At 43.5% G+C, this 12340-nt stretch overlaps 1 protein-coding gene across 1 annotated transcript in view; it reads right to left on the bottom strand.

Annotated features, from left to right (window-relative positions):
• ANKRD50 (ankyrin repeat domain containing 50) overlaps window positions 1-6284 on the bottom strand; it is a 43463-nt gene extending 37179 nt beyond the window's left edge. Inside the window, exons 1-2 of the mRNA XM_074589093.1 lie at window positions 6079-6284; window positions 3774-5055 (exon numbers count right to left, since the gene is read on the bottom strand). Of these exons, the coding sequence (XP_074445194.1) occupies window positions 3774-4252 (479 nt within the window). The 5' untranslated portion in view covers window positions 4253-5055; window positions 6079-6284. The remainder of the gene's footprint in view (window positions 1-3773; window positions 5056-6078) is intronic.
• Between the last annotated feature and the right edge of the window lie 6056 nt (window positions 6285-12340).

Raw genomic sequence — 12340 nt, 5'->3', positions numbered from 1 at the left:
CAAAAATCAACTAACACACACTAAAGGTGAGTTTAGTGCAAGCTTAAAAACATCATGTTATTTAAACAGACGTATTCCATCTAAATTCTCTGAAATTGACTCAGGAGCTCTGGTCACAGATGTCTTTCGAACTCTGAGCAATGGCTGCAAAAGAAATCAACTCTGCAGGTAGACTAGGGCTACACTTCTAGTAATGTCCACTTTCTGGGCTGTGAATTAATCAAGCTCTGCTTTCCACCACCACCAATCCTAACTGTAGCACAACATATGTGAATTATGTGCCTTCCCCTACTGTCTGAAGGTGTTTCATGTCACCTCCGTTGTCTGAAAAACATAAATCAGAATCATAAGGGTAAATGTCTTTTCGCAGACTAGTTTGCACAAATTTCAGTATTATCCACGGTTTATATCATAGTCCACTATGTCCTCATGGCCTTGGGTAACTGATAGCCACCTGTATTCCCACCAATTGCTGGAGGTATAAACTTGCTACAGCAAAAACAAAACCAACCCCCATTCATAACCCTAGAGAAAGCATTGCAGAATTTGGTTTGTTCTCATTTTGACTTTTCTGTTCAAATAGGGAAGAATAGCCTAATAGACCTTTTCAATTAAATTCTTTCAGTTTAACACAACATTTCTTCTTACTTTTAGAGTCTGTAACACTCCTGACATTTCCTTTACACTTTCTCCTTCACTTTCACCTAAAATTTGAATATGAGGCTTCAGCACTCTCCCTTACGTTTAAGACTGCCTTCTGCTCCAGTACTACATGCACGAGGAGAAAAGTGCCTCAGAAGTGATGCTGTAAGCAGCTGTCAGTGCAGCAACAAATGCATATTTGTATAGATTAGCCCTTCCAGCTCTTCAAATCTGCAAGATCTGCCCCTGAAAGAATTTTTAGGGCATGTTAAAATTATAAATACAGGAACAATTTTTAAGAGAAGACATTCAGACAGGAGGAGAAAAGTCTTAAGTCTCTGGGTCATCACTTGCACATGTATCATTATGGCCACCAGGGTTGCTGAAAACCTATTTAAAAAGCCTTCTTCAGAAAAAGATTAACTATTTTAACTAGTGAACTTTATATTGTTTATAAACTGGCACACTACAAGGCATTAGAAAGTTTTTCTTACTAGTTCTAGGACAATTAGCACAAAAATAGAATGGTGTAATCTTGTTTTAGCACTTATGAAGAGAAGTCTTTCCATTTTAGGCCATGAGTACACAGTTGGAGCAGCCGTTCAAAGCAGAGCAAAAATTTGACAGTGTCTTTAAAGAAAGATCTTTCCCCTCTTCAACTGAATAAAGAAAATTAAAATAAGGTAAAAAAAAATAATCAGTGGAGCATTAAGATGAGAGCTTTATGCTGTTTCCGTGCAGCACAATGCAAGAGGCGATCAGCTGACTGTTAAATCTTCCGAGAACTCATTTCGCATTACAACATTCATTTAACAGAAAGCATATATAAACACACCAGACCAGAATACTGAGGTGCTCAGTGATGTCTTAGAAACCATGAAAGATACTAACTTATATTTTTGTTACGCATTTTTTGCATGCTTTATGTATTAACTAAAGTTCAATTAACAAATGATCAAAGTATTTGATGGTGGGAAGGGGACTGATTGTCAAGTTCCTCTTGTTTGTGGACAGTGATTGTACCATACAGGCAGCAGCACAAGCTCACAGCACTGCTGTCAACAGCCATCTCCTGGTCCCCTGCCACAGTGCTGAAAACTTATATTCCCAGTACAGCACCTTGTCTCTAACACCTCATCTCCCTTAAATCTGAAATATGGGAAGGAAGACTATCTACCACAGCTGCTTTTGAGAGCAGATCAAGGTAGGTGGGCAGCAAGGGAATACATGAAGGCTCCAAAAAAAAAAAAAAAAAAATCTCCTTGACTGAAACTCTTGTACTACAACAAAAGTATTTTTAGCGTAATAATAGGAGTTCACATCACCACTGCAAAAATTGAGAAGGGAAAGACTAGTACCAGATGTTGTGTCATATTTTATTTTTCCAGAACAAAACCAAGAACCCTGTATATTGACCTAAATATTCAGACAGCCCATCATTAAACCCTGCATTCATAAAAGTCTTACTTAAAAAGCTAAGTCTGACTCACGAGTGTCTTTTATATTCCTATATTGCATTTTTGTCTAAAGAAGTTTACCTAACTCCTGTTCTTTTGAGTAAGGCAATCATGGTTAGTACAGAGGAAGGATTCCAGTTCTTGGAGATAGCTTGCCTGTACTAAATTAGTATGATTTCCTTGTAATAGACTTTTAAACATAAACGGGCTCTTACCAGATTAATCCACTTCCAGGATTTTAAAAGACTGCCCAAAGCGAGATGGCCAGTCTGCTATTCCATTTATAGACACTTAATTTCACCCAGTTCCTAGTCATTAGAACTTGAGAGGACTTAATACGTCTGAAATTAGGACCTTAACAGCTGCTAGAAGTTGCATCTTCACTTAGCAACAAACAAAAAAAATCCAGAATTAGTATTGGTTTAGACTATTTGTTTTAAGACACTACACTGAGAACAATGTAGATGTGCATCCTGTTTATTCAGCAGGCAAGGACGTAACAGCCATCAGAACTGGAAGGCTCTTTTACACCACCATGACAATATAAGCATGCACTACAGTTCAACCTCAGTACTTGTTTACCCACTCTTAGTTGGCAGGGAAAACAAAGAAAAAAAGAGACAGGATTTTTTTTTTTATACTGCAAACATCATCCAATAAACCCTTAAGTACCACACAAAGTTATGTCACTAGACTATACTAAAGAACTTCAGTTTAACTAATATTTCAGGAAACTTTTACACTAGCAACACAATCCACTGAAGATCTGTTGCTAGAGACACGCCTTATCCTTTCTGGATTTTCCTTCACTGTGACCCAAAGGCATAAAGACCAATATACACATGCTTGTGAAGGCTGTGCTCAAGACAGCACGTTGTTCTAAATGATCTATGGATATACACTCTCACATAAACATTAGCATCCTTACAGAAACAAAATTCTCAGTGACATACTGAAGAGACTTTGGTTTGTTAAGGAACACTAAGTTAAAAAAATATAAATATTTTCATTCAGCTTAGACAGCTGACAAACCTTCTAAGGGGCAGAGTGAGCCCTCTCGATAAATTTCTGACCCACTCAACACTTTGGAGTACTTATTTTTTAAGTAGCAATACAGATTTGACATAACCTGTACACATTGTGAGAAGTAACATAAGGAGTTAATTGACATTTTCCTACCACATACTTTTAGACAAACATAAAACCGATGTGCTGGATCAGACCCAGAGATCCGTTAGTCCAGTTTCCTCTCAGACAGAGCACAATATTGGAAGATTTTGCAAGGGTCCTGTAAGGTCTGTTTCAGGTCTATGGAGGACAACTGCCCTACCTTTATGGCACATGAAAGCCACTGACTAGGCATCTCCACTCTGAAGTAAATTACTTTAAAGTCTTTTCAAAACACTGGTTACAACTGAGGTGTATTAATATACAAACGTAAATAAATTCACTATTAATAATAAATTTTGTTTACAAAGTAAATATTTATTTATGTCAGCTATAAGGACAAACTTAGATTTTTCCATGGTAGGTCTGCAAGCTCTGACAGAGATAACAGCCATGAAACAAACATGTTTTCAACAGTCAGACTCTTTGGAAGGAAGACCTAAATAGAAGCCAGCATTTTTTTTATTTGGGTTTATTTTCGATATTTTTTTTTAAATTTGTTTTTACCTTTTAAATGCTTCAGCAGGGTTCCTCTCACATTCCCCGGGTTGCAAGAGACTTTGAATAGCAGGATCTCTTAGTTTGTCCTCATATCCCTGGATCAGTCCACTGCGGCAGATTTGTGTAACTAAACCTCTAATAAACCCTCCAACACACAGAGTGTCAGAGTCTTGGGCCCTGCAGAAATGGAAGGCTAGAGCCTGATGATGTAAGCCTCTTTGTAGGTTTGCAGGTGAGCTTGGCCACAGTAACTCAGTACAGAGGGCCGTCTTCCCACTACCGGGCCCTCCTACCAACAATACACCCCAGGCAGCTCCTTTCCCAGAGACAACACCGGTATTATTCCCAGAATTCGCTACAAGAGATGGTTTGTTGGCAGCACTACTGCTGCAGTTAGCTTTCTCCTGGAGGCAGTGCTGAAGCTTGTGGAAAACCCACTCCCTACAGTAAAACTGCTTTCCCTGCAGCAAGCTGGTTTGAGCCATTTTATAAAGCTTCTTCTCTTGGATTTGTCATAAGCAGCAGTACACCTTCAACATCTCAGGGTAGGGAGACACACATTCATCTTGCACAGAAAAATCTTCTGCACAGAACTTGACAGAGGTTATGGTAATCGGTTAACCTTTCTTGTAGAACTTCAGAGCCTTTTCTCAGGAAGGGCGTCACTCCATTTGTGGGCTTTATTATGATTTGCATAACACAATCACAGTTCAGCTGACATCATGAAGCGGTGTCTGATACCAATGCTCAACAATACTTCTCATCTGGCTCAAGAGTTCATACAGCTCCATGGCTGCATCTGTAGTTTACACAGTTGTGTGTGTTCCCAGTATACAGGGGAGACAATACATCTGGAAAAACTGAGGGAAAGCCAACTTTTCAGTGTATACTAAATGCTTTTCAACTCTAGGCATTAATCTCTCTGGATATACATCCAGAAAAAGCTGTCCATAATAAAATGTTCCTTCTGGGAATTTTATAGAGAAAGTGATTTTTCTTCAGAGTCCTATATACATACCACAGATGTGGATAAGTACCACTTACTAAGAAACGGGCAGTTTGGACAGCGAGCTTTGCAGACTTCATACATCTGGGCGAGTGTCTGAGAAGTGCTTCAGATTATGGTTTCTTATGCAGTACAGATGACAGGAAAAAAAAAATATGTTTACAGCTTCTTATTTCAATACATTTGTAAGTGTCTTCTTCAGGAACTTGGATTCTTACTGAACCTGTTCTCAGGTATCTTAATCGCAAGATGTCAGAAGAGACAACATCTTCCCCTAGAGCTCTGAAATAAAGAAGACAGCACTTTTAACCCTACATGCAAGTCATAATTCAGTCAATTGCAAATGCAGACAACAAAAGAGTAAAGTCAATGGCTTTTATTCTTTATTTTTGCTTATACTATTCAACCAAATTAATCTAAAAAGCTGTTTTAAAAAATAGTAAGTTGTTGTTACAAGGTAGGATTAGCCACATGTAAAAAAAAAAAATAACAAAAGCCAATAAACAGATATGACAGTGGCTTCAAAACCATAGGAGAAATAAGCCTTGCATTTTCTCCTGAGAAGTGAATACACCCCTTTATCTGAGAAACATTCTTCCTAACAAGGCTCCATCACCCAATTCTCTCTACACCCCATTTTTCTACTGCTGGCTACAGAGTTTTTTGGGGTGGGTTTTTTTTGGTGGTTTTGTTTTTGAAGTTTATTGTAGAGGGGAGAGCTGCCGATGGCTCTCTGCACACTTCTTTGTTCCCGGCTGGCCGGCGGCGGGGCGCCCGGCCGCCCCCCGGGTCACGGTTCCACACAACACACAGCCCCCCCCCCCCGCCGCCGCCCTTGTCACCGCTCCTTCCCCACCGCGAACAAAACCCTTTTATCCCGGGCTGGGCTTTAACCCCACGCTCCGGTTTCTTTCAGCCGAGACACACACGGCTCAAAAAGTCACTCCGATCCCTCTGGAGAAAAATAAAAGCCCACCCTGAGCGTAGCGAGCAGCTGGGCAGCTACCCCCCCCGGCGCGCCGCCACCTCCCCGCCCGCCCTTCATCTGCCTCACACCCCCCCGGCGCGGAGCACCCCCGCCATGTCCCCCGCTCCCCTCCCCCAGCACACACACAAAGATCCCGGGCACCGCACACACACCCCGGTTCCCGCTGCCGGCCCGGCGCCGGACAACAACCCCTGTCAGTCCCCTCGCAACGCCCGCCCGCCTCAGGTACGGCCGGTAACGGCCCGCCCCACCACCAACCGCCCCAACGGCCGCCAACCGCCGCCGGGCGAGGGGCCTCCCCGCCGCCGCTCGCTCACCTCCGCGGCTGCTCCTCCAGACTCTCCCCGCAGCGGCGCGTCCCTCTTCCTCCTCCTTCTTCTTCTTCTTTTTCCTCCTCCGGGCCCCTGAGGCTCCCGTCGCCCAGCGCCGCCGTTCCAGGGCCGCGGCTGCCCTACTCCGCCGCCTCAGCGCCTCTGGAGCGCTCTCCTCACCGCCTCCTTCACCCCCCCTCCCACCTCCCTCCGCCCGACCACGCCCCTCGGCCACGCCCCGGCACGCCCCCCTCCGCGGCCACGCCTCCTTCCCGCCCGGCATCGCGGGGGGGCCGAAGTAGTCCTGAGGCGGAGGGAGACGGGCGATGAATACCCTTCACACGCACTCCTCCGCCGCACCCCCGCTCGCCTCTTCCCTCTCAGCGCCGGCGGCGGCGGCGGGGCCGTCTCGGCCCCGCTCTCCCGGCCCGGCCCCGCAGGGGGCGGCAGCGCGGCTCCCTCCACCCCGAGGCGGCGGGACGGGGCTGTGGGGAGCCCGGCGGGGCGGGCGGCGGCCCAATCGCGGTGCCTGAGACCCGTCCCCCCAGGCCCGGCGTTACCCAACCAGCCACAGCCCCGCTGGAGAGCAGCAAAAGTTAGAGAAATAAAAGGGGTTTTGGCTGGAGACAGACCAGACGTTCTTTCAGCCTCTCGATGCCTCACTGCTGAGTCCAACCCTGGTGTAAAACGGCATCCGCTGGCCCTCTAATGCGAGACGTGATGTTACTCTTTTTTTAACCAAGCGCGGGCCTAATAGCTTTTTTTTTCCCCCCTTTTTACCGCACCATTGCCTTTTCTCATTTTGCCCTCAACTGGCCCGTTTCAGACAGAATTTCATCGCTCTGACGGTGGACGCACAGCCTCACAGGATACGTGCAGCAATTTTTAAAGTGTTTTTTCCCCCTCCACTTTGTTTCTGGTGATACAAAGCCAAAAATCATTTTTCTGAGTGGCTTTGCCACAGCCAGGGCCCAACCAGAGGGACAAGGAGCAGCACCTGCGTCTTAAAACACCTAAATATAGCGACCCTGGAGCTTTACAGTTTGCGGATCACCACAAACTATTGAAAACATTGCCCTTAACATGGAAGAAAATAGGGTAGAATTTGCTCCCGCACACCTTTGGTTCCACCCATGAGAAGAAGGAGAAAGCTCTGCTTCATTTTGGCAGCGCAAGAAGCAAGGAAGGGAAGGATTTTCATGAAAATGTGCTCCCCTCGGAGCCCCCTGCATTATTTATGATAAGGCACTTTTCCCATTAGCCGTTGGATCAAGGTCTTTATGATTACTAAATAGTGCCTTCGTTTTAGCACGGCTCTGTATGGTTTCATACACCAGGTAATTAAAGTATTGTGGAGTACACACTGAATATATCCATATGACACAACAGAGTGATTTAGGGCCCTTCAAGGAGCGTCCCGAGATTCTTTGTGGGAGCGAAATGAAAAATTAAATAAATTCAGTTGGTACACTGAAGGGCTTAGAAAAACAAGTCTGCCTGCTTCTGAAAACCAGTAGAACAAGTTTGAAGAACCTTTGGAAGCAGTGAATTACAAATTTGCAAAGCAATTGGGAGTGGGGGAGAAGCAGAAATAAGATTAGTAGTAAGAAAAAGTTGTGTGGTTGTTTTATTTTGAGGGTTTTTTTTTTTAAGCTTTCTTCCTAGGTTGGTTTTTTTTTAACCATACACTTTAGGCAAATAGTCTTCTCTAGGCTTTTTGGTTTTCCTCCCAGCTGCACCACCCTTCCATTTTGAAATGTTGTGGAAACTCAAAAGACTTCCAAAACTGATGCTAATACAAGTTCCACGAGACTTTGAACTGTAAAATCTTTTAGGTTTTCTTCTTTTTTTTTTTTCTTTTATCAGTAACGGAATAGAGACAGATAACATTTGGAGTGATGGGATTGCAGGTCTGGTCAGCTGAGTTGACTAGAGACAAAACAGAGGTTGACAGAGGGAAAGAAATTGTAAAAAACCTGCAAGAAACAATTGCAGATTCAACACCTTAAGAGACAGATCTTAGGCATAAACATTAGACTGGTAGATGATGCAGGGGGAAAAAAAAATAAAAAAAAGGATAAATTGGACAATAGTGAGACCTAGGGGAAAGTGTGGCTTCTGCCTTTCTCATAGCCAAGACACAAATGAAAACCCAGTTTACATGAAAAGGTGCTGTCGCATTTCACAACATCCGATAGGAATATACCGCAGCAGGAGGAATAATAGCATGGCTTGCTAAAATCAGAGATATTTAAATGTAATCACGACAGAGTTCTAGACAATAAGTGTAAAAACACAAACGTTCCCATGCTAATGTATAAATCCTACAACCGAACAGATGACAATAATTTGAGTTTAGCATGGGACAGGGGACACGAAATAACTACCCCCCAAAAAATAACTTGTGGGTACATCACCTGAGCAAAGCTTCCCTTCAGGATATCACTTCTACAGCTAAAATGAGTTGTGGGAATGACAAGGGGAAGGAGGAGAGCGGAAGGGAGTGGGGAATAGAAGTTGGAAAAAAATGCAACAGGCTTACAATATAATTATGCCCTTATCGCTGGTAGGATTTTTAGTCTTTCTTTCAAAAGAAGGCAAAATATTGCAAGATCCAAAGTATGACCTGCACACTTCTTTCCGCAAGGACCTATGTGTGACCTAAAGGTGAAGGTTGGGGGTGGCCTTACATTGGCCCCCCTGAATTACTATTAGGAAGCAAAAGCATATAGGCACTTTCAACGATAAATCCTTTTTTTTAAAAAAAAAACAAAAAAACAAACCACAAAAAAACCCTAAAAAAGTTCAAAGGGTTAAAAAAAATGAGATTGTCATGGAGCAAGAGGCACAGCCGCTTAGGCTGGGATCTTTCATCTGTACACAAAAAGCTAAGACCCTGAAGTCAACCTTCAAAAGCAAGGAAGGCATTTTGTTATCAAGTCTATTTGCATAGTACCTCCTATATATAACGTGACAGCTTAGATGACATCATCCTAGTGAATTATTATAGCTAAGAGTCAGATATCACTGATACAATTGTGCAATGTTGTAGTTAATGAGACGGTATCAGGATAAGAACCAAACCTTATTTTGTGGTTTTGTATAACTTAGTTTGACATAGATAGCAAACCATCCATGATCTAATTGGATGCAACCTTGCAGGCTACAAGACTGACAGATAAGAGCTAAAAGAGACACAGGATAGATGAAACAGATCAAAATATCCTATCCAAAAAAAAACCCAAAAAACCACCGTCTTTTTTTCTAGCTTCAGTGGTCTGAAGCTGTAGCAACCTCCCTGCTTAACCCGAGCCACGTTGCAGCACCTGGTTTTAAAATACGATGGGAGGTTTCTGTCATGCCTGGTTTTAGGTACACTTTCTGTACGTACGCTAATGAAATACTAGTTTAGGCTAAGAAAATGAGAAGAAAATTTTCGTAAAAAGACTGCACAAAAAGTTGTAACATTTTGAAGTCTGTGGTGACACTGAAAAACAGAGCGCTGTTATGCTTTCTAAATGACTTGCAGCATCTTTTTCAGAATATTAGGAAAGACTATTATGTGTTTTTTCAATTATTTTAACAGTTTCATTATGATGTTATTTGGATACGAAAGCAGTCAGTCCTGAAGGGCAAGAGAACATAATTTATTATAATGAGAAAGGCGGCACAAAGCTGATACTGAAAGTCCATCAAAATCCAAGCTATCATTTGTAAACTTTTGTTTACTTGGTAGTTTGAAGCGTTACTATGAGTTTGTCTCTTTTGTCTTGCATGCGTGACTCAGAGCCGCTGTGGGTCCTGTGGTCCGGGCTGCACCCACCATCCAGCCAGTTCGGAGCCGGCTCCGCATGCCAAGGGAATGGAGCTGCAGATCCATGCAATAAAGCTTTTGGTAAGGAGTGATTCACATCCCAAAATAAGTGTTTTGCAAGGGTGGGCCTGAGGCATGATTATCTACTTAAACATGCAGTAGTCATTTTGACTGCTTTTCTAACTGTTAGTTACTGATTTTCATGCATAATTACATATTAATTCAGATACTTTCATTCTCTGACAGGTAAAATTAGTGAAGTTGATGTTAAATAAAGATAGTGTAGACTTAGTATAAGAACATTATCATAAAAAATTTATAATTTCCCAAGCAAATAGCGGAAGTTGGGGTTGTTCAGCCTAGAGAAGAGAAGGCTCGAGGGAGACCTTATAGCAGCTTTCCAGTATCTGAAGGGGGCCTGCAAGAAAGCTGAAAAGGGGCTTTTTATACAAGGGCATGTAGCAATAGGATGAGGGGTGATGGCTTCAAACTGGAAGGGGATAGATTTAGATTAGATATTTGGAAGAAGTTTTTCACTATGAGGGTGGTGAGACGCTGGAACAGGTTGCCCAGAGAAGTTGTGGCTGCCTCCTTCCCTGGAGGTGTTCAAGGCCAGGCTGGATGGGGTTTTGAGCAACCTGGTCTAGTGGGAGATGTCCCTGCCCAGGGCAGGGGGGTTGGAACTAGGTGATCTTTAAGGTCCCTTCCAAGCTAAACCATTCTGTGAAGTCTTATGGCAAGGCATTTCTCCAATACTGATGTTTCAGGTCTCTGTTCCAAAGTCTACCTAGGGTGAGATGAGCTTTCATCTCGGGCCTCTCGGTATAAGATGCCTCTGCAAAATAATCTTGGAAGCCCTGTACATGGGGGGCTCATGTTCAGCCTGGCATCCCTTTCGGCGTGATTGCTGCTCCACTGGTTGCTTCTCAGCCTGAAGAGATGCCTGGGGTTGCTCTGTCCCACGCACAGAGCTCTGCACCTCTCCTTGGGTTTCACAAGGTTGCTGCTGGTCCAGTTTTGAAATTCAGCAAGCTCCATCTGTACTGAAGCTTGCTGTTTGCCACGCCAGTGACTTCTCCCACGTAGTGCAAAGTTCTTCACAAGTTGCACTCTCTGTCATCATCCAGGCTAGCAATGAATAGGCTGGAAAATATCAGCCCCAAGTATTGATCTTGGAGCCCCTGCTAGTCACCGTTTGCCACATGGACCTTGCACTACCAGTCATGATTCTCCGAACCAAGTGGCACAGCCAGTTTCCAGCCCACCTGATCATGCATTCCTGCAGGCCATAATTCCTCAGCTCCAAAATGAAAATGCTACAGGGGATGTCAGAAGCTTTGCTAGGGTCTGGTGAGCTCACATTCACCAGCCACAGGGTTACTCATGGCCAGTTGTGCTGGTAAAGCACAGCTTGCTTGATGACTGTGGCACATTACTTGGGAATGGACTCCCAAGAGGATGTGCTTCATGAGCTCCTCAGAAACTAGGGTGAGGCTGACCATCTAGTTCCCTGCATCATCCGTCTTGCCTTTTTTAAATAGGAACATAACACTGTGGGATTTTTGCGGCCCCCCCCCTTTTTTTTTTTTTGTAGTTATCAGGGACTTCACCTCATCGCCCTGATTTTCAATAGATGAAGGCAATAGTGTTCTTTTACATAAGAATATAGCTAGGAAGTATAATAGTTCCTTTCAGCTCCTTCCTCAAGCCTTCCTCATTACCCAGTAATTTGGTAGGAGTACTATCTATCCCATCTATTGAAACTGGATCTCTGTGAACAAAGGACACAAGAATGATTGAGCTGAAACAAAATTAAACAAAAGATTCTGGATAGGATAATGCGGTGGCTGGAACACTCGGCCAGGAGAGGAGGGAGCTGTATTCTCTCATTCCCCCTGAAGAGGAAATTGTTCCCATTTCCAGGCTGACAGCATTCATTTCTAGGTCATTACAGGAGCTGCCATCACAACATATTCTAGTTGTACTTTGGTAGAAAAATGGCTACTGTGCTTTGGATTAGAAAAGGCAATTACCTGCTCCTTGATAAACAAGGGCCAGGATCTGTGCCCTCTTTCAGATACAGCATCTCATCTGTCCTGTAGCTGCAGAAAAGGGAAGGGAGGAGGTTTGCATCCACATGTCCTCATCCTTAGTGCAAATACATAGGTGCAATGGTGGATGGTCATTCTGTAGCTTAAAAACAGAATTGAGACAAACTCAAAAAGACCTGCTGTGCATGCCTGGAAGAACATCACATGGAGTTATAATGGTGATGGTATCTACTATTATGTGATGCTATCATCCTAGAGGTACAATTGCTTATCACCGCTACACCGTCAAGAAGAAGCTTCTGTAGATGGCTAGTCAAAATGGGAGCCTAGTTTAAAAGCTCAAATTTGCTTCTGGAGTAGCCTTTTTCTTCCTCTCTTTTGAGATGAGAGCACCATCCTCCCA

Source organism: Larus michahellis, chromosome 5 (assembly GCF_964199755.1).
Source record: "Larus michahellis chromosome 5, bLarMic1.1, whole genome shotgun sequence".
Taxonomy (NCBI): domain Eukaryota; kingdom Metazoa; phylum Chordata; class Aves; order Charadriiformes; family Laridae; genus Larus; species Larus michahellis.
The sequence above is the reverse complement of the archived record's forward strand: the minus strand, read 5'-3'. Positions and strand labels throughout refer to the sequence as shown.